The 21,488-nt window shown below is 33.3% G+C and overlaps 2 protein-coding genes across 9 annotated transcripts in view; both read right to left on the bottom strand.

Annotated features, from left to right (window-relative positions):
• The window catches only part of ehbp1l1a (EH domain binding protein 1-like 1a), an 86,610-nt gene extending 85,707 nt beyond the window's left edge, over window positions 1-903 (bottom strand). For 4 of the 8 annotated variants that reach the window (XM_056461120.1, XM_056461122.1, XM_056461123.1 and 1 more), the window contains exon 1: window positions 637-903. In XM_056461120.1, coding sequence (XP_056317095.1) covers window positions 637-740 — 104 coding nt within the window. In that variant the 5' untranslated portion in view covers window positions 741-903. The remainder of the gene's footprint in view (window positions 1-636) is intronic. The other 4 variants (XM_056461128.1, XM_056461127.1, XM_056461124.1 and 1 more) reach the window with 1 other exon arrangement.
• An 11,541-nt stretch (window positions 904-12,444) lies between these two features.
• Window positions 12,445-20,812, bottom strand: kcnk7 (potassium channel, subfamily K, member 7). Its single transcript, XM_056462913.1, is given in 4 exon segments — window positions 12,445-12,851; window positions 15,569-15,667; window positions 15,670-15,963; window positions 20,476-20,812. Coding segments are annotated over 4 exon segments (1,086 nt in total). The 3' UTR covers window positions 12,445-12,495.
• Between the last annotated feature and the right edge of the window lie 676 nt (window positions 20,813-21,488).

Genomic DNA, 21,488 nt, shown 5'->3' with positions numbered 1-21,488 from the left:
TTAAGTAGACTGAACATAAAATTTTAAGTTGTCCCAAAAAAAACTCAAGAATTGTGTTGATTTTCAATTTTGAGTGAACTATCCCTTTAATGCTTCCACAGTTGGAACTCGGAGCTTCATTGATCAGCATTTGTAAGTCTCTCTCGATCTGTACAAGCAAATCAAACAAAAAGCTCTGTAGCGGCTAATGACTGTGCTGTGTCATTGAAGATGCCTATTACAATGATTGGTCATAAGAACAGAAGAACTGAAAGTAAAACGGAAGTGAACGAAGGTATAGGCTACTAATAACAAAACTCATTACTAGCCTACTGCAAACAAAAAAGTGCTCGTCAGAGTAAACAAGCTCTCAGATATCATTCCTTCTTGAAATATAACTACTTTAAATATAACTAACCACACCTCAGTGACAATAAACAAGGCTAACATTACATTATATATCGACTACATCACATATAGGCTTCAACACAAGCGCACGAGTTTCAGCGTTGTTTATAATAGGAGCGTTGCGTCACTCGCTAAACTGGTGTTACTGCAGTTACGTCAAACTTGTAATGTTAAACATACACGGCACTGTAAATAATGTGCATTCGTGACAGCAGTGTGACAATAAAGTGATAAAGTCTGATGTCTTACCACTTCTTAGTGCACTCTACGGTGAGTTCTTGAAAGGACGCGGCAAACTGAAACTTCGACGCTCTTTTTCCAGCGCGCTGAAGTCTCTTCCAAACCGATGTCATGATGGCTGGACTTACATTAGACAATTCCTCTGTGAAGAGACTGACGAGTTAAAAACACATCTCGGGAACTGCTGTGTCACTTGGCTTTCCCCTGGTGTTTGAGGGATGGCAGCTCCGCGCGCCACCGCCTCATTCACACATGCTCCAAATGTCAGATGAAGATAAGCGCAGACAGACACAGAGCAGAGGAAACGCAGGCAGCCACTGACATATCCTACAACTTACTATGACTGGAAAATATAGAAGCGCTGGGTCATGAATTATTCAAATCTAATATAATATTCATTGTATGTTTAAAAATGAATCTTAAAACGAACAGCGTTATTCTTCCACTTGAAATAGTAAGCTATTGTAGCCATTGCAAGCTCAGGTTTTATTGGGATTTACACGTACAATTTTGTGCTGTAAACACTATTTTCAGCTTAAGGTTGAACAAGTTATAACAACAACAAATATATATATAACTTTTTCAGAATAACAATACCAATACGATATGGAAATATCACTATATAGTTCTAATGATAATAAATAATGCTATTTTAATCAAAATATCTTCATGGAATGGTCACTTGACCTTTGGCATTAAAGATTAAAGAAAAAGATGTATTTTTTAACCATACAATGTATTTTTGGCTATTGTTTTTGTTGTCCAGGGTCACAAATGATTTTTTATTAGTAATAATATTAATACTAACAATAATAATAAAAAATAAATAAATAAATAGTAATAATAATAATAATAATAATAATAATAACAACATGCGTGAACTTACATGTCCTACAACTTACGGAAATAACCGGAAAATAGAAGCACTGGGTCATGAATTATTCTATGTAATTTAATTTTAAAAAAATTGCATTAAAAAAAGATTTGTATTAAATGATTTTACATATTATTTAGACTTTCAATAAATAAATAAATTGATTACTTTAAAAATTAAAAATAAATAAATACATTTTAAAAAGAAAATAAATGTAAATAAATAATTTAAAATAATAAATGCATTTAAAAATAAATAAAATAAAAATAAACAAATAAACACATTTTGAAAATAAAATAAATAAAAATAATTAATTTAATTACACAAATGAAAAAATAACATAAATAAATAAATACATAAAAAAATTTAAATAATAAAAAATTAATTAATGAATTAAAAAAATAATTTTTATAAATAAATAAATTTTTAAAATAAAATAAATAAAAACAAATAAATAAATGAAATAAGTTTAAAAATAATTGTAAAAAATAAATAAAAATAAATTAAATAAAAATAAATTAATCAATTAAATAATTAATTAATTAATAAAATAAAATAATAATAATAAATAAATAAAAATAAAAACAATAAAAAATAATAAATAAAAAAAAATTGCAGAATAATTTTGTAAATTGTTTGTTAATTTAATTTTTTCCAAGTAACATAATGGCTGGATCATATAAATTGTGGCACAAAAATGGGTAATGAGGGGCTAGAACTTTTTTCTGCTATTAATTTACTCACAATATTACTGTTTTTGCTTAATTGTGGATCAAATAAATACACTCATGGTGTGCAAGACTAGCCACAAAATTTTTATAATAATAATAATAATAATATTTTAAAAATTGTGTTATTTTAATTAGTTAATTAAACCCTTAAATCATAAAAGAAATTTCTGTAAACATAATAATTAAACAAACTCTATATAATTATAATGTTTTAATAGGAGAAATAATAATAATTATGATAAAATAAAAATGATAACATTTCAAATGTGAAAATAAAGACTTTTAATAACATAAACTGTAACATACACATACAGTATACATGTATATTTACAATTAAATGTGATTAAAGGATACTTTAACCAAAAATGAAAGTTCGATTCCCTGCTCAAGGTTCTTTGCCGATCCGTTCACTCTCACACTTTCTTGTCTATAATCTCGACTGTCCTATCACATTAAAAAGGTGAAGAACCCCTAAATAAACAATTAACATCAGAACATGTTACATTATTATATGCATGTGCCTATAATAAGCCAACTGAATGCAGGTTGATTATTTACCTAAGGAGCAAAACCAGGCTGTGATGATATATTAGCTATATTAGATGATATATTACATTCAAATGCACTTCATAACCTTTCTAACAAGTTATGAGTGTCCAGCAGTTGGTTTGTTTTGTATCTTCTTGTACACATTTAATGCTTCTCTACCAGTTTGCTGTTCATAAAGCACTTTTGGTCTTGAGGATTATCTATAGGATACAATTTTTTATTTGTGATTTGATTGGACAGGAACATGAGACTGATTATTCTAATTAGCCAATCATTGTAGATGAGGAAAAACCAGTAACCACTGACTTGGCATTTGTTTTCCTACTATGGATCTCAGTGAAAGGGATTTCCTCTTTTGAGTTCAGCAGAAAAACATATTCATCTCATATACGTTTGGAACTATGTTTGGGGTTGATTATTAATAATATTAATAATAATAACAACAATAATAATCATCATCATAACAATATATAACATAAATAGAATATGCCATATGAAATATTTCAATGACAAGTATATATATCATATGTTACTTGTATGATGTTATATATTACTGTAGTTGTCTGATACATTTAGCTGTTTAATTAATTTGTTTTGTCCTCAGTATTTATTAGTCTGAAACGGTTTATTGCCGGACAACATTCCCCACCATTGTCACTGTGTAAAATGAGCAGTAAAAATATTAGCTGGGCAAAAACGTGATATATAGCACAGATCTCCCCTGGGTGAGGTGAAGTAATATCTCATTGTGCTTTCTTACCTTGCCGAGAGAAGCAGTTTGTCTTGAAAAAGAATGGAGGTTGGCAAAGCTATTCAAAGTGCTCTACGGAAGGTCAAAGGTCATCAGTACCTCACTTGTGAGCACTTTTTTGTTTTTTAACTCTGCTGCTAACAATACCATGGGACTGATGATTAATGTCAACAAGACTGGGATATTACTTTGCATTACTTTTATATCTAATGCTGCCAAATGTGAGTTCTTGTTCAGTGCAGTACACTCCAGCCATGCTGTTTGATCTATGTTTAGGTGGGGCTAAAATAGCAGGTAGCCTGTGTTATTATGACCTGAGATCAGTTTTGTAGACATCATGATTGTTTTGGGCTTTGCGAGCTGATTCTAGAACAGTGAGAGGGAACAGGCTGAAACTTGCCCCTGTTGATCAGAGTTCAGATTAGCTTTGGCAGGTGTGGCAAGTCCAAAACCAAGAGGAACTTCTGCACAGCAAGCAAGATATATATTTAAAAAAAAGTTTGAGGTGGGATTTGTTTATTTGTTGTCTAAAAATAAAAAGAGAAAAAGTTAAAAGCTATTTGTACTGCATGTTTCATAACACGTTCAATAAAAACACTTTTCAGAAAAAAAAAAAGTCTGAGGCTTTCAACCCAGGCTCATTATGATCTATATTTACGGTACACAGGTCTATATTTTTGGGGACAATGAAATTTGAAAACGGAGTTCGACTTTTCGCAGTTTTTATTTTTGCAAATCCGCCAGAGGCCACGGTGTACACTTTTTGATGATCTCAAATTTCTCTCGCATGGCCTCTTCTCCACCAGAGGGTGCAATTTACACTTCAGCTGACCAGGCCAGCTTGCTGTCGACTGACTGACCGACTGACTGACCCACCCCTGTCCCTTAACCCAACTGATTTCAAAAGCAATCTAAAATAAAAAGCAGTCGCAGCCACGTGATTTCACCACATTTTCAGCCTGTTGTGTATTTATTTATTGTTTTGCTTTACCTAGTTTCTGGAACCGTTCTTCACCGGACTCGAAACCCATTGTCACGGTCAACTCCACTCTGTGTCCCAAGTCCATCGGTCAAGCGGTCCACATGAAGGTAAGCTGTCAGCTGGTAGAGTTCAAGACTGGGAAAGCCAACAAACTGTTATACTACTCTGTCCTGGAAACCAAACGTATCTCCTTTTAGGCCGTTCATGCTACAAGGCCCAAGTTTGGTCAAAATGTGCCTTTTGCATTTAAGATTGTTGCTACATCTCCTCGTGCCGATAAGATTCATAGTTTTTTAATAAAACATGTAAATATTTCATTTTAATAATCGATATATAAAAAAAATTATACAAGCCTCAAATTTGGCCAAAAGTTGTGTTCTGCATTAGATTGTGTTGCTTTTCAGGTTTATCAGACTAATAGTTTTCCAATAAATAATTTTAAGCATTATTTTTCTCTAAATATGGCAAGCCATAAGCTCCATGACTTAAACTCCATATTTTTTACTGATAAGCCATTTTTAAATAATGTCAAAGTCCAGTTTTTGACTGTCATGGAGACTGTCAGAGACATCAGGGTTGATTTATATCACTGATTTTGTCAAGAAGCTTTCATGTTCCATCACTAAGCTGTCAATTGTCCCCATAGCAATAAAACAGGCTAACATAGCAACCATTTAAAAACAGCAATATCTCTACATCAGAACATTGTAGGGACCTAGGTATTGGCTCGTTTAGCAAATGGGACTTCCTGTGTACTATGCATGGTAACAATGATAAGCCAAGAGCTAATAACGATTAGCTACATGCAATTAATGATTATCTAAGTGCAATAACATATGCTAGAAATGCCTACTAAGTATTAGCATTTGATCAAACATGTACACAAGCGTTGCTGTCTAGCAACTGCTTAGCAACCACCTAGCAATGCCATAAACATTTTAGCAACTGCCTAGCAACCACTTAGCAACCACTGTGCTTCCTGCCAACTGCCATTCCCAGTCCTAGCGCAGCCACATTGGCGTCAACGGACTTTAGATTCGAGTTGGTTTTTGTAACAATACTTTTTATGCATAAGAGCATTAAATTCAGCTTCTCTAACGTTGTTTTTTTTGGGGGGGGGTCAGAACATACTTAACTTTTCTGCTCTGCTTGTACATTTTGTTTAGCTGTACATTGAATGGCAAATGCTATTATTTACTATGAGCATTTTACATTCTAGACCTATCTTTAATTAATCCTGTATGTATGGTTAGTTTGATGCAGACGGGAATGTCTGAGCTAAGGCTAAATCCAACCTAATCATCTACGACCACCAAAAGAAAAGTTTGACCACCATTTGATGGAAATATTTAAGCAGTTTCCTTAAAAGTAACAGGTGGATTTTTCTTATCAGTAAACCTGTTGTAATTTGGAACTGTTAAGTAATTTAATTTGCATAATTTTGCGCTGTTTATTTAATTTGCATAATTTTACGTCAACTGGTGTACTCACTTTTTTAAAGTAAAGCCAACTAATTGCTTTTATAATGTAAAGAGAAAGGGAAGAGAGTGATGTAATTAACACTCACCAATCTTGAATACGGTTCCTGCTCAAAGCTGTAGACTTCCTGTTAGCAAAGTATGCCATGGTCTCAGAACTTCCTGTTTTCCTGTGGCATTGACCTCCTCATGCCCAAGTAACTGCAGGAAATGTTCTAAAACAAGACAAACCTAAACAAGCATGACTGGTGCGTTTCTTTAAATGCAAACGGGATGGTTTGTACAAAAAACACTAAAAATGTAACATGTTAGACAGAGATGATAGCAATATAGTTTAGGTTACGTTGTAGGTTATTTTATAATTTGACAAAAAAGTTAATTTGTTATAAGTTGACCCCCAATGAACAAATGAAATGACCTTTAATAATAACAGCACACAAGCTAGCACACAATAACAGCACACAAGCTAGCATGAATTTGAATAAACACTTGTGAAGACATGATGATCTTGTTCATTTTCATGTTCATTTAAATTTTTAGGTAAACTACTCCTTTAAATAGCTCCCTATTTTGGGTAAATAATTACAAAGATAACCATTTAAAAAAAAAAAGGTGCATTCTACACTCACTAAAAATAAATGTTGCTACTTTAAATGTTTTAGTTGACTTTTCTAGTCGTCTTAACTTACATCAGCCATACTGACTAAACATATTCAATTAAACTGTGTTGTATGCAGTTATAACATGATTAGCTTATTAAAATAAGTTAATGTCACTTAAAAACATTTGTTGTCCTGACTATTTGTCATATCATTCTTTACAATGCAGAAATAAAAGTACAAAATCTGTCACTGGGGCCGTATAGCTTTTCAAAAGGTCCATTTTTGTTCCTATCAGGTCATTAAAAGGTACAAATTATTACCTACAAAGTACAAATGTGTATTCAGTTCAATTCATCTTTATTTCTTTAACGCTTTTACAATGCAGATTGTCTTTAACCAGCTCAACATAGAAGTTCTAGTAAATTGAAACAGTGTAATTTCACATTTTTTATTAAGGTTTTTATTCCTTCACTTTCGGCAATTGGTGAAGTTTGTTCATCGCCACTTCCTTGCTTGGTTTGGGACTTGTGGAGCTGCGCATCGATGGATTTGCTCTTCAATGTTTGGACTTTCAGCAGTAAAAGTTAAACCACACTGAACTAAACTAAACTGAACTTTAACTCTGAAAACTGGACTGAAGCAGTTTCAATTTACTAGAACTTCTATGTTAAGCTGCTTTGACACAATCTACATTGTAAAAGCGTTACAGGAATAAAGATGAATTGAATTGAACAGTGATTTGCCTATATACTAACTACTGTAGTATATTTCCAATGCATTTCCAATGCAGCTCATCTGTATGTGCGTAGTGTTTTCTTTACAGTGACCTAGTAATTACTCTTTTCTTATCGATTTAAAGTTGAACATAAGATCAACCAAAGAAACAAAATTTAACAATATGATAACTAGCAAAAACTGATCAACAGACATTTGAGAGTTCTCTACATGCAAATGTAATCATATAGAGCGACATTATGAACCTGAATATCCAATCTGATGATCCTTTGACATACATCTCTCTCTAGGAGGGGAAAACTGAGTTGTGGTAAGGCTACCCCATCTGTTCGAGATCAGAGATAACATTTAAACCACTGTGGCAAATATAGACATGCGTGACACACCTGCTGAAGTCAGTCTGAATGACGGCAGTGTGAAAGCATTGAGCTCTATGGTAACAAGGTCATATGAATATACCACACACACACACACACACACAGGCTAGCCTCGTCAGTGTCAAACAAATGTAAAAAAAATAATAATAATGTACACAGTAAAAAATATCTGTTTATTATCCGTGTTTTCCGATTATGTACGGTTGTGAATTGCATTATGGGATTTTGATCTCTGCATTGTCCCTTTTGATGTTGATATTTCAACTCTACAGTTTAACAAAGTGACTTTCATTGACATTTTAGTAGTTTGAAATCATTTAATAAATATTATATAGAGAAATAAGTCTGTAAAATAACACAAAATCTGCTGGCTGTTTATTACCAGGTTTTTGTACCATAAAATGCAACACCAACCCAGACAATATATTACTTTAAACTACTAAAAATGTTTATAATAGTCACTTATTCAAACTTTAAGGTTAAAAGTTGTTGGAGTAAAGATTAAGATACCATAAAGCATTTCAAAAGTATTAATAAATGGAGATGGGGTTTGATTTAATGAGAGATATGTTCTGTTTTTAGGCGAGGATTTAAATACACATGAGGCCAGCAGGTTATGGACAATTATTGTTTATGCTTTATGGTGGTCAGAATAAACAGTTGGGGAAACCCCTATAATTTGTTGCAACTCCTCTGGGAAGTTCACGTCAGGCTTCTTTCGGTTAAGGACCCGTGTCCTGTGATTGTTAACAAATGTCAGCAGGTCTAAGATGATTTGAGGGGAGGCAGACTTACTCGTTTGCTATTTTTGTCCTACACATCTGCTACTTTTAATATTTCTTGTGTTCTTACAACTGACAGGTTATTAAGCTACTGTTTAAAGGGATAGTTCACCAAAAAATGATAATACTGTCATCCTTTACTCATGCACAACTTGTTAAAAACATGTTTGGGGTTATATTTGTTGATCACAAAGGAAGATATATTGAAAGCCATTGACCTCCATAGTGTTTGTTTGTTCCTACTATGAAAGTCAATGGCTGTTTTTTTTTTTCAACATGCTTCAGAATATCTTGTTTTGTGTTCAACAGAAGAAATATATTCATAAACGTTTAGAACCACTTGAGTGTGAGTAAATGGTGAGGAAATTTTAGTTGTTTTTTTTTTTTTGGGGGGGGGGGGGGGGTGAACTATAGCTTTAAACCTAGACTCTAAAAATGGGTTGAGGTTTCATTAGCCAGCACTGCAACAGCTTTTGGGGTCTAACTTTATTTCGGTCCTGACCTACATACAACTTCTGCAATCACATCAACCGAAGCAGAAGCAAATATTTTTTTCAAATGTAAATTATGTGGTGAAAAGCAAATATACCATTCTCAGTTTTAGATATAAATTAAAAGGTTTTGTCTTTATATCGTCTATGTTTTCATCATGTATATGTGTCTACAGTAAATATGTTGATTTTGCCTTCCAGAGTTTCATTTCTTGTCAGTGGAATCAAATCACTCGGAGCAAGTCACATGCTTTTTCTATCAGTGCTTATGCCTTGTTACAGTGCATCCGGAAAGTATTCTTAGAGCTTCACCTTTTCCACATTGTTTTATGTTACAGCCCTATTCCAAAATGGATTAAATTCGTTTATTTCCTCAAAATTATACACACAATGCCTCATAATGACAATGTGAAAAAAGAGTTTTTGAAATTGTTGCAAATTTATTAAAAATAAAAAAGCTGAAAAAGCACATGTGCATCAGTATTCACAGCCTTTGCTCAATACTTTGTTGATGCACCTTTAGCAGCAATTACAGCCTCAAGTCTTTTTCAATATAATGCCACAAGCTTGCCACTCCTCTCTTTGGGACTGTTTGCCCATCCCCCTTTGCAGGTCTTTTCAAGCTCTATCAGTTTGGATGGGAAGCGACAGCGTCCAGCCATTTTCAGATCTCTCCAGAGATGTTTAAAAAGATTTAGTTCTGGGCTCTGGCTGGGCCACTCAAGGATATTCAACCGAGTTGTTGTGAAGGGTTAAATCACAAAAATTAATTATTGGAATCGTCAAGGATCAAAATTTAGCTAAAATTCATCTTAATGTTCTACTGAAAACAGGCCCCTACATCTTGGATGACCTGAGGGTGAGTAAATTAACAGTATTCCCATTAATCCATCAGCCATGTTCATGATCACCAGCTAAACACCCTTTGGCTCGTTGCTGCTACTGTAGCCACGCCCCCAAACCTCACTATTGGTCGATATGGAAAGTGATTGACATATTTAAAGCAATAGTCCACCCAAAAATGAAGAATTACTCACTATTTATTCTCCTTCTAGTTCTAAACGCTTATGAGTTTCTTTATTCTGTTGAATACAAAAGAGAATAATTGAAGAAAGCTGAAAACCTGTAACCACTGACTTCCACAGAAGTAAAAACTAATTCTATGGAAGTCAATGGTTACAGGTTTTTAACATTTTTCAAAATATCTTCTTTTATGTTTAAGAAAATAAATAAACTCAAAGATTTGAAACAACTTCAGTTTATAGTGAGTTCATTTATTTATTTTTCTTTGGCTTAGTCTCTTATTTATCAGGGGTTGCCACAGCGGAAGGAACCGCCAACTATTCCAGCATATGTTTTACGCAGCAGATGCCCTTCCAGCCGCAACCCAGTACTGGGAAACACCTATACACTCACATTTACACACACTACGCCCAATTTAGTTCATCAGTTCACTTATACACTTCTGGGTTTGAAAAACTCATGAGTGGCTTAGTTGTTGTGATCAGTTAACAATAAACGAGCTTCAAAAATTTATTTTGCCATAAAAATCCCTTATACAAGAGACATAAAAAAGCCTGAGCATGTAAAGTATTTAAAAGTGTAGGTCACTCAAAATAAAACATTCTGACATCTTTGCTCACCCTTCACTTGTTTTAAACCAGTTTACGTTTTTTTTTGTTCTGCTAAACACAAAAGAAGATATTTTGAAGAATGTTGGAAACCTGTAACCATTGACATTCATAGCAGGAAAAACAAATATCATACAAGTCAATGATAACAGATTTCCAACATTCTTCAAACTATCTTCTTTTGTGTTCAAGTGAACAAAAATAAAGCAAAACACTAAAACACTTTGGAACAAGTCAAGATTGTGTAAATGATTGCAGAAATATATATATATATATATATATATATATATATATATATATATATATATATATATATATATATATATATATATATATATATATATATATATATATATATATTTTTTTTTTTTTTTTTTTTTTTTTTTTTTTTAGGTGAACTGTCCCTTTAAGTTAAATGCGCTCACTATTTTAGCACAACTAGGCTACTGCAGAACTGGACAATACATGACCATAGACTGTAAGAGAATAATATGAGATCATTGCAGAGTAAGAGGAGGAGCTTGTGAAGTGTGTTTATGTCAGACTGGCAGTGCCATCAGCGCTGGGCACAGACACAGTCAGGCATACACACACACACCTTCTCTTTCCCTGCTAAAACTGAAGAGAATGACATGCCAAACACTAACTTCTCAGACTGAACACTTTTATTGTAAAAGGCTGAATGCTGCAAAAATAATAAACAAATAACTCCTGTTTTTGACACTAGGAGTTCAAACATATTTGACCAAACTTAAAAAGCTTGCTCATTAAACATGTTCAATTTTGAATAGAAAGTGTATCTGCGTGTTTTTCGTCACTAACTTTTTAAATGCATGAATTTGTGGTATGCTAAATGGGAATTTTCTGCCGTCTTTTACACGCATTGTATTTTTTTGTTTCTACTTTCTATATATCTATGTCAATGACTGCTATTTTCTAACTTTTTGAAATACGTCTTCTTTTTTACACAAAAAATACGAAAAACTGCTAATTTATGTATAATTTTTTACAGCATAAAAAGAAATTCATAATTCATAATAGTTTTATTTTTAGGTAAACTAACACTATAAGAAAAAAGTATGAAATTCATGATATTACATGAAATATATGACAATAAATAAAGTTAACCACACTATTCTATACATTTCTTTTTCATTCATTCATTTTCCTTCAAATTAGTCCCTTATTTAACAGGAGTCGCCACAGCGGAATGAACCACTAACTATTTTGGCATATGTTTTTATGCAGTGGATGCCCTTCCAGCTGCAACCCAACACCCATTCACTCTTATATTCACACACACACACTCATCCACTACGGCCAATTTTGTTTACCAAAATCCCCTATAGCGCATGTTTTTGGACTGTGGGGGAAACCGGAGCGCCCGGAGGAAACCCAAGTCAACACGGGGAGAACATGCAAACTCCACACAGAAATACCAACTGGCATGCCAACTCTTGCTGTGAGGCAACAGTGCTAACCACTGAGCCACCGTGCCACTTACATTTCTTTTTGAGAATTTCTATTTTTTCTATTAAAAACTTACCAGCCCCAAACCTTTAAAGCTAGCGCAATTCTCATATTTATTTGTCATATTTGACTAAACATACACACATAAGGAATGATTGTATTCATATATAGACTAGTAATGTAAAAATATTTAACAATACAGTTGCTGAGATATCTGTAGTATGTTCCATTTTAAAAGTTTGTTTATATAATCTGCATTATTACTATAACAGCAGCCTCAGTACTGAAGAAAATAAACAAACACCGCCACCTAGTGGTCGCCAGTTTATAACTATTTTAGAAAATACTGCATCTTATGGAGGCATGCTGTTGTTGGATAACATTAGATCTTCTTACGTGGTCCAGTTTCTTTATATCAGTTACAGGATGTAGACTGACACAGATCTGAGGTGGGGTTTGGCCATAGTGAGGAGTGGTCATAATCTTTGGAGGCTGGTATGGACGGCAGGCCAAAGACTGGGAGCTGCTCTATTGTCGGAGTGGCAGGTGAGTCTGAGAAAGTAGGGGAGATGGTGGATATTGGAAGGGTGTATTGAGATTCCTCCTCTGAACCTGCCATGTCTCCGCTGAGCACGAGCTCATCCAAACCCAGTCCCTTCAGCTCTCTGTGTCGCGGGCCAGAGAAGAAACGCAGGACAGCCTGAAACTGCTGCAGCTCCCAGAAGCTTTCCAGAACCACAAGCAACACAATCAGCCCGAGCAACAGATAACCTGAAAACAGAGATTTCATACATTATAAATTCATTCAAAATATCACCTATAAGACTGACCAGCACATTAAAACTGTTTTAAAAGCGAGAAGTTTAGAGGTTTGACACAGCATGTATTATCTAATTAAATTAAACAATTTAAGTTGCTAACGCTAACACAGCCTAACACCAACATGTTTAAATAAAATACTAGCAAGATTCAATACATTGTTAACCTTTACACAGGTTGCAGCATGTGTCAACACACTGTTAGATTGTTTTAACCATTAAATTAAACAATGCTTGCATAGCATGACACTAACATGTTTTAACAAATAGCTAGCAAGTTTCAATACAATTTTAACCTTTATACCGGTTACAAGCATGCATTAACACACTTAGCTGGTTTTAAGAAATTAAATTAAACAATTTAGGTTGCTAACATAAATTAACATGACACTATCGTGTGTTAGCAAATTGCTAGTAAGTTTCAATACATTGTTAACATTCTTTAACTGTTACACTGTTAGCTTGTTTTAACAAATTAAATGAAACAATTTAAGTTGCTAACATGAGTTAGAATTCACTAACATGTTTAAGCACATTGATAGCAACATTTGCCAGTGGTAAATATTTAACATGTTGTTAAATACAAACACGTACTGTATCAAATTGTTTCCATGCTTTAAAAACTGCTGATGTTTTATACTGTTGATTGAATTTCCTGGCATGCTTTAATGCACCGTTTACATGTTTTGGCACATTTCTAACATTTGATCAACTTATCATGTTTTAACAAGCAAAAGCTTCTAAAGGAGAGACTAAAACAGAAAAATGTAAAGATCATGCATTTGGTCTCCTGACTGTTAAAGGGGTGGTCCACAGTGTATTTTTAAGGCTTGGTTGTGTTTATAAGATGCAAAGCAATGTGTGCTCATGCTTCACTTGTAGAAAAACATGTTATTTTTTCATATATCTTACTTTGATTATATACAGCTACTCAGCAAACATGAACACAACTGTCATATTTGCTAGTTCCTCTAAACGACCCGCCCTCGAGAGGCTCTGATTGGTCAGCTAACATTATGTGCTGTGTTTCGCGGATTGGCTCCACGTCATACCCCTACAAGCACGTGCGTTTGTGCTGTGTAAACAGTCCAGTCAGAGCAGCAATAGCAGCCTGAATCAGAAATGAACCTGAACCTGATGCCTGCTCTTTAAAATAAAATCTGACAAGTGTCTTTCACATATATTCAGAAGAAGCTTGTTTAAGTAATATAAAACATTCACATATCTTTTGCGAGCTTGTTATTTGAGATGTAGAACGCACAGAAAGCAGCTGCATAGAGAGAAACTGCAGCGCTGGTGAGGATTGTGGGTGTTTACAGGGGTTTGACGAATAAATATGAATTTGTAGCTAGATTGTTAGCGGTGCAAAACAGCATTTCCTGTAGTTTACATCCTTGTTTATGTCCTCGCTACAACATACCGTTAATGCTAGAAACTGTGCCTGTAGTTGATTCATTTTAACACTTACAGGTTTTGGCTCACAGCTTCGTTGGTTGGAGGAGTTTTTTAGCTGAATCCAGCACTGAACTGGGAGAGATTCAGGAAGCTATCCTTTTTCAAATGCTACCTATATATTTATTATAATTCTCTGGAACATAATTAAAATTAAACTGTAAACACTTCTCTCTGTGTGGTGTCCTTTGGAAGTCCAAAATCAGAAACAGAAGAAGATCTGTGGAAATAGCAGCATCTGGACAGCAATTTAGCGTTCTCTGCAATAACGTTACAGCACCTCTGGCCACGCCCCTTCACTGCGCGGTGTGTATGTGCATGGTATATGCGCATAGTAAATGAGCATAACCTGCAGTGTTTGTGGTCTCACCAACCCGCATGTATTTTTTTGTAGTGCCCAAACTTTGTTCGCTGTATGCTTTGCTAAGCTAGCTCTGTAAAAGTCAATGTTTTCCTTTGCATTGAACTCTGAGCGAATTACATTCAGAGATGTTGTTATGTTCACACATTTACATTAGACATCAACAAACGTTTAAAATACGCCATCATAGTGGAGCACCCCTATAAAATAAAACATAAAACAAATAAATACTTAAAATTCAATATTGAAAATGAAAAGGATTAAATAAATAAATTGTTTTGTATTGGCGATGCCAAAAACACACCATAAGACACACTTTCGACTACAAAAAAGTATATGTAAAAAATTACCAACCCAACATTTAAATGAAAGAAATATAATAGTCTTAATTCACGCTGCAAAAGGCTACAGAATATTTTTTTAAATGAGCTTATATACTTAAATGCAGATATAAATACATAAAATAAATACATTGGGGCGACATAGTGGCTCAGTGGTTAGCACTGTCCCCTCACAGCAAGAAGGTCACTGGGTCAGTTGGCATTTCTGTGTGGAGTTTCCATGTTCTCTCTGTGTTCGCGTGGGTGTCCTCCGGGTGCTCCGGTTTCCCCCACATTCCAAAGACATGTGGTATAGGGGAATTGAATAAACTATATTGGCTGTACTCTATGTAAAAGAGCATCTGTGTCAAAACATAAGTTGGCGGTTCCTTCTGCTGTGGCGACCCCTGATGATTAAAGGGACTAAGCCGAAGGAAAATGAATGAATTAATGAATACATTGAAAATCTATCAATAATGCGTCAGGCCAATTATCAAGCAGGCTGAAAAGCCTTCTCAAAACAAACTGCAGACTTACAGGAGGTGATGAACTCCAGACCCTGCCGCGCTGCTTGGTTTTGTATTCTGCCAGGAAGGTAGTCACCAAGTCCAGTCGTGCTCAGTGAGATAAAACAAAATACAGCGACTCCAGGTAGCTCCAGTTGTCCTCCAGGAGGCAGAGAGCAGCTGCGGGCAGCAGGAAGAAGAGCGCGGCTGTGCAGAAGCCAAGAACGCTGCAGTGCAGGAGGGCAGCATGGCTACGAGACATACCCCAGAACAGCTGCAAGTTCTGGATAGGGGTGTGTGTTACTCGGGGCAGAAGGGCATGAGTGAGGCAGGACAGCAGTAGCATGGTGAAAGGGATGCCCACGAGACAGTAAACCACACAGAACATGCGGCCCTCATCTGAAAGGGGCACGGTGGTGCCATAACCTGCAAAAAGAGGAATGACAGTAAAAAATAAATAAATAGCAGATCGTCTTTTTGTGTTAAAGTCATAAACTGATATCAGTCAAATCACTTATCACTCTCTAATTAACTCTGAAATAAATTAATAATTAATGTATTCCAATATTTTTTTCACTTTTTATTTATTTAAATAGTAAAAAAAAAAAAACATGCATTCATTAATCAAAATAACTAATAACTATAACTATAACTATAACTATATATATATATATATATATATATATATATATATATATATATATATATATATATATATATATATATATATATATATATATATATATAGATATAGATAGATAGATATAGTGCTTTAACATTAGCCCCTTTCACACAGTGATACCAGTAAATATCCGGAAAATTTCCATAAAGATTTTACCGGTAAATTCATAAAAAGCGCTGTTCACACAGACATGGACGTTCCGTAATTTTTTCAGAAAAGAGCATTAACACATACATTCCAAAATACTGGTAAATTCTGACATCATTAACCAGAAATGACCTCTAAATGGCTGTGATTGTATTTGTAAACATAGAAGGGATCGGGCTTTTGTTGATTGTTTCACTTTTATTTAAAGCTTCACGTTAGCATTCATGCAGCTGCTTTGTTAGACATCCAAAGGCAGAAACGCAAATTAAATTAAAATAAGGATTGTGAACAACTTATATGAAAACATATGGAGAAGCACTTTCACATGTTGAGATGTACATAATATGCGTGTGTGCTGGAAATCATCGGTTCCTTTACGTGCACGCGTGTCAAGCAACTGAAGCAGTGCTTGAAGGTAAACAAACAGCGATTTATCATAAGAAACGGTTTCTTACTAACATCTAGCAGCTAAATGTGTCTGGAAAAATATTCAAAGGCTTTTATTTACATAGACAGCGTGGATGTGAATGTGTCTGACTGTTCTGATTGGCTAAAGTATTACTTTAGAATTACCGGTAATGTTACAACTTCTTTTCCGGAAAATTGCCGGAACAAATTTACCAGTATTTTCAAAAAGGGCCTGTTCACACATACAGACCTTTCTTTCCGGAAAGGTCTATATGTGTGAAAGGGTCTATAGTGTACAAATAACAAAAACTAAAAAAATTAAGACAACATCAGCAGAATACAAGCAAAACCTGACAGCATCAGCATCGTTTTGTCCATTTACAGTTACATTTAGCTTTGGAAGTAATTTATGAATGGACGCCACATGGTAGTGAACTTGGACCCAGAACCGTTTAAATTAAGTCTTAGTTTTTCCATACTAATGAAATGCAACACATGATGGGCCCACTGTTTAAAAAAAGGGGGAAATAATTGTTTTCAATTGATTAAAATCAAGCGCAAGTAAAGGCAATGCAGTCCAATTCACTTTTTCAAATTATTATTTTCATATACAATACCAAAGACAGCTGTTAAGGGATTTAACAAACATCTATACAACATATTCTAGAGTAAGATTTAAAAATATTTGACCAAAATACAGATAATCTGTGACATAACCAAAACATATGGGCTAATGTAGCAGGGGGTTGCTTGCATCTTAAAAGTATAATAAATATTTCTGATATGAACTATAAATGGATGCATTTGGCAAATTCACTGTAATTGCAAGATTAACCATATTCTTTTCTTTCAAGTTCTAATGAATGCATAAACACTAAAAATAATTGTTTTATAATGTGAGTGTATATATTAAAATATTAAGTTATTAATATATTAATACTATATATTAATATTAAGTAATATTAATACTAAAATGTTTTAAATAGAATTATAATTAGATGCATTTGGTAAGTTGCTTGTATAATTATGGTGAACAAATGAATACATAAACAAATAAATGCATGACTATATGAATACAGTACAAACATAGTTGCATCGTTTTTAAGATAAACCATAAATAGATCATGGATTTGGTTTACCTGAAATAAATAATATATGCTTAATAAAAATGATTGAAAGAATAAATATGCAATAAATAAAGAAAGGTAGTGCACAAGTTGAGTTTAGACTTGATGTTAAAATAAACGTTTAAAAGGATTTAAAGACAGATAACCAACAAGTACACAAACACAAAGTATTGTAATGAATAAAGAGACCTTAATATATTTATTTTGATCTAACCCAAACACGGATCATGCACCCATTGACTGTATATTAAAATGAAAGTGATAAAAGTATAAATAATTCTAAATTAAAAAAATAAATAATAAAGAGTGCAATAATTATTTAAAGACCTAAACACAATTTGACTGTCAATTGCTACTACTATTCAGCGTCATTTACCAACAGATGACATGACATAATAACACTGAAATATTTGTGATCAATATTTGAAGTTTTAGATGAAAAATATCCAACCAATGTGATCATATCTCATCTGACCGCTGCTGTTGCTAGAAGGGATACAGCTGCGGCCGGATCGAGAATTATTTATATTATTTTAATAAAAATTACCCATTAAAATGACAATCACAGTAATAAAAAATAGTAATTATACCAAGTATTAATCATATTATTTATTAAATTTCCCATTAAATTGTATTTTATTGATGCCTACCCCATCCCAACCCTTAACCCACACCTCACAGTGATGTAAACATAATAATTATACCAAGTATTATTCATACTGTTTATTAAATTACCCATTAATTGTATTTTATTGATTTCTACCCCATCCCAACCCTCACAGTATGTAAAAATATTAATTATACCAAGCATTATTCATATTATTTATTAAATTATCCATTAAATTGTATTTATTAACACCTGCCCCATCCCAACCCTAAACCCATACCCTCACAATGGTGTAAAAATATTAATTATGGCAAGTATTATTCGTGTTATTTATTAAATTACCCATTAAATTGTATTTTATTAATGCCTACGCCTCCCCTACCCTAAATCTACCACTCACAGTAATGTAAAAATAGTAATTATACCAAGTATTGTTCATATTATTTATTAAATTACCCATTAATCGTATATTGTATTTTAATTTACATTTACCCTGACAATCACAGTAATATAAAAATAGTAATTATACCAAGTATTATTCGTATTATTGATTAAATGACCCATTAATTGTATTTTATTAATACCTACCCCATCCCAACCCTAAACCCACACCGCACAGTGATGTAAACATATTTATTATACCAAATATTGTTCATATTAATTACTAAATTGCCCATTAATAGTATTTTATTGATGTATACCCCAACCCTCAGTTATGTAAAAATAGTAATTATACCAAGCATTATTTATATTATTTATTAAATTACCCATTAATTGTATTTTATTAACGCCTACCCCATCCCAACCCTAAACGCACTCCCTCACAGTGATGTAAACAAATTATGACAAGTATCATTCATTATTTTACAAATTAATTGTATTTTATTGACGTCTACCTCCCATCCCAACCCTCACAGTAATGTAAAAATAGTAATTATACCAAGCATTATTCATATTATTAATAAACTACTCATTTATTGTATCTTATTGACGCCTATCCGTCACAGTAATGACAAAATATTAATTCTACCAAAAATGAATCATATTATTTATTAAATTATTAATTAAATGATATTTTATTGATACTTACCCCTCAAAGTAATATAAAAATATTCATATTCCAAACATTATTCATATTATTTATTAAATTACCCATTAATTGTATTTTATTGATGCCTAGTCCTCAAAGTAATGTAAAAATATTAATTCTACCAATTATTCATATTATTTATAAAATTATATTTTATTAACGCCTACCCCTCAAAGTAATATAAAAACATTAATTCTACGAAATATTATTCATATTATTTATTAAATTATTGATTAAATTGTATTTTATTAGTGCCTACCCCTAAAAGTAATGTAAAAATATTAATTATACCAAATATTATTAATATTATTTATTAAATTACCCAGTTTTATTGACGCCTACGCCTCAAAGTAATGTAAAAATGTTAATTATACAAATTATTCGTAATATTTATTAAATTATTCATTAAATTGTATTTTATTAACGCCAACCCCTCAGATGTAATGTAAAAAAATTTATTAAACCAAATAGTATTCATATTATTTATTAAATTATAAATTAAACTGTATTTTATTGATTCCTACCGTTCACAGTAATGTAAAAATATTAAATATACCAAACATTATTCATATTTATTAAATTATTTATTAAATTGTATTTAATTAACACCTACCCCTTAAAGTAATGTAAAAACATTAATTATACCTAATATTATTCATAATATTACATAAAATTTTATTAACGTCTACCCTCACAGTAATATAAAAATATTATTTATAGCAAGTATTATACATATTATTTATTAAGCTACCTACTAAATTGTATTTTACTACCTTTAACAGTGATATAAATATATATTTTGTAGAGCGTCACAACAATTACGCTATGTAGATGAGAGTGTCCACAGCTGTATCCCATCGACTTTGCCGCTGCTCACCTGTGGTCGTGAGGAAGGTAATGACGAAAAACAGCGACGACGTAAAGTCGAAATTACACTCGTCATTTTCTGCTTGCAGTGCAGCCACGCCGCGTTTACTCGCAGAAAGTACGTCCATTAACAAACCATCCAAACTTCGCTCCTCAACACACGGGTTATCCGCCAGAAAACGAGCTTTCAGTTCACGCACTTCTTGAACCAGCAAATTCTCCTCAGGTTGCTCCAGTACCATCAAAACAACAGCGCCCATGATGATAAACAGGCCATACGTGACCATCAGGAAGCTGAACGCGTGAACACGTAGGAAAGTCAGCGCTTTTTCCGCAAGAACAGCCATTGTTAAACTACATTTATGCGTGTATTACCTCAGTGCAGGTGTGCTGCATGTGTAACCAAACCTGGGCTCTGACATGGAGAGTTCAACACCTTGCTGAAAGTTTAATGCAGCGGGTCAGCAGACATCTGTGACACCAGCAGACTTCTCCTGTTCACTAAAACACAACCTAGAGCAAACATTTTAGGTTTTCAATTGAACAAAAGTCAATTCAACAACAAAAGTGTGTAGAAGATGGAAACAATAGCCATTATTTAAAAAAAAAAGTGCCTATAAAAAAAACTGGTTTGCTTTAAAAAATTCTCCTGAAGCCATAGAAATTAAATGTAATAAGTAAATTTCTGAAAATGTCTGTAGAACATCAGATCATAATCCAGAGTGTCTGTAGGCTCTTAAAAAACATTAAAATTTGATAAATCAATGTAGAGAAATTTAAGGCCCTTTTTATTAAAACGTCTCAAATGCTATTTTGCAAGGTATTAAATTTTATATCATTTTTGATTATGCAACGTATGGTTGTGCCCTAAAGTTAGCCTGAATTAAATCTGCCAATATCAGGATGCTGTGTAGTTTATGACATCAATGGAATCCTGCTAGATTTGACATCATGCTGCTCTGTTTACTGCAGTAATCAAGGCAACATCAATATTTCTGCAGTTCTACAGGCGCCAACCTGATG

The sequence above is a fragment of the Danio aesculapii genome, chromosome 7 (genome assembly GCF_903798145.1).
Source record: "Danio aesculapii chromosome 7, fDanAes4.1, whole genome shotgun sequence".
Lineage (NCBI taxonomy): Eukaryota > Metazoa > Chordata > Actinopteri > Cypriniformes > Danionidae > Danio > Danio aesculapii.
The sequence above is the reverse complement of the archived record's forward strand: the minus strand, read 5'-3'. Positions and strand labels throughout refer to the sequence as shown.